Source organism: Propithecus coquereli, unplaced genomic scaffold (assembly GCF_000956105.1).
Source record: "Propithecus coquereli isolate 6110/MARCELLA unplaced genomic scaffold, Pcoq_1.0 Scaffold247, whole genome shotgun sequence".
NCBI lineage: Eukaryota > Metazoa > Chordata > Mammalia > Primates > Indriidae > Propithecus > Propithecus coquereli.
In genome coordinates, this window is record NW_012148030.1 from 1,296,287 (window position 1) to 1,297,426 (window position 1,140).

At 39.0% G+C, this 1,140-nt stretch overlaps 1 protein-coding gene across 1 annotated transcript in view; it reads right to left on the bottom strand.

Annotated features, from left to right (window-relative positions):
* The window catches only part of COL14A1 (collagen, type XIV, alpha 1), a 220,417-nt gene that overhangs the window by 170,070 nt on the left and 49,207 nt on the right, over positions 1-1,140 (bottom strand). Inside the window, exon 5 of the mRNA XM_012646547.1 lies at positions 198-353. Within this exon, the coding sequence (XP_012502001.1) occupies positions 198-353 (156 nt within the window). The remainder of the gene's footprint in view (positions 1-197; positions 354-1,140) is intronic.

The window sequence follows — 1,140 nt, forward strand, 5'->3', positions numbered from 1 at the left end:
ATAATTAATTGAATGACAGTGTCACAGCAAAAATTAGTAGGAATAAATATTTATTGATTCAAACATGCACTTTTGGGAACATGAGTATCCTGCAATTCTGAAAGTCACTTTGTAAAGAACTTTTAAAATTTCTTAAAAAGCTTCCCAGCAGTTTTACACTGACAACTGACTGCTGTTGTTAATAATAGGAAATGTACCGATTCGTGTCTTCTCTGAGCCCACGTTGAATGCTGTAACCAGGTTTTCCAAGAAAAGACGAACCAATCTGAAGTTGAATCTTCCAATACTCCATGAACCATCGACCAGGATTACAATGTCAGCAATGGCTGGAGTTTGACAGAAAAATTTCACTTCTGCAAAGCACAAACCAGAAAAGCACATGTATTACTGTTGGAACTTCTAAAAGAGAGAATCTATTTTAACGTCTTTCAGATAACTTTAGTGCTAGGAATACAAAAAGGTGCCCATCAAAGCAGCCATCCTTTTACAACCTTTCCCTTAAATGCATTTTACTAGGAAAAAAAAATTGTGGTAACGGTTGGCAGTAGAGCCAGTGTTCTGGAAATAGTTAGGAAAATACTGGCAGGTTCACACCATCCTGGCAACTCAGTCTTCTGCGTATTTCAGAAAGTAGTATCTGTGCAAAATCATCCAGCTTTGGGCTTTCGCCTGCAGATTCTTTCCAGGAAAGGTCTTAGCAACACTAGTGTGCGCCAGTCAGCCGAGATGGGAAGATGGCCAAACGGCAAAAAGGCAGCTCTCCTATTCTGATAAATCTGTGCTGGAAGAAGTGATAGAAGAGAAATATGGACTTCCTGAATTCAAGGAAAAGTCAGGGCCATGCATCTAATCTAAGAGATGTGCACAGACTTTTGCTAAAGTAGGAAGGGTTTTTGGAACATGATAATTGAAAAAAGGCCTGAGAGTTTCCTCAAATTCAGTTTTTTTGCATATTGTGTCTATGTGACAATAAGAATTTTTTTTGATTTTTTAATTTTTTTTTTAATTTCAGCATGTTATGGGGGTACAGATGATTAGGTTACGTATGATGCCCTTACCCTCCCTCCCCTCCAAGTCCAAGCTTCAAGTGTGTCCATTTCCCCGGAGGTGCGCATCTCACTCATTGTTTGTGCATATGCC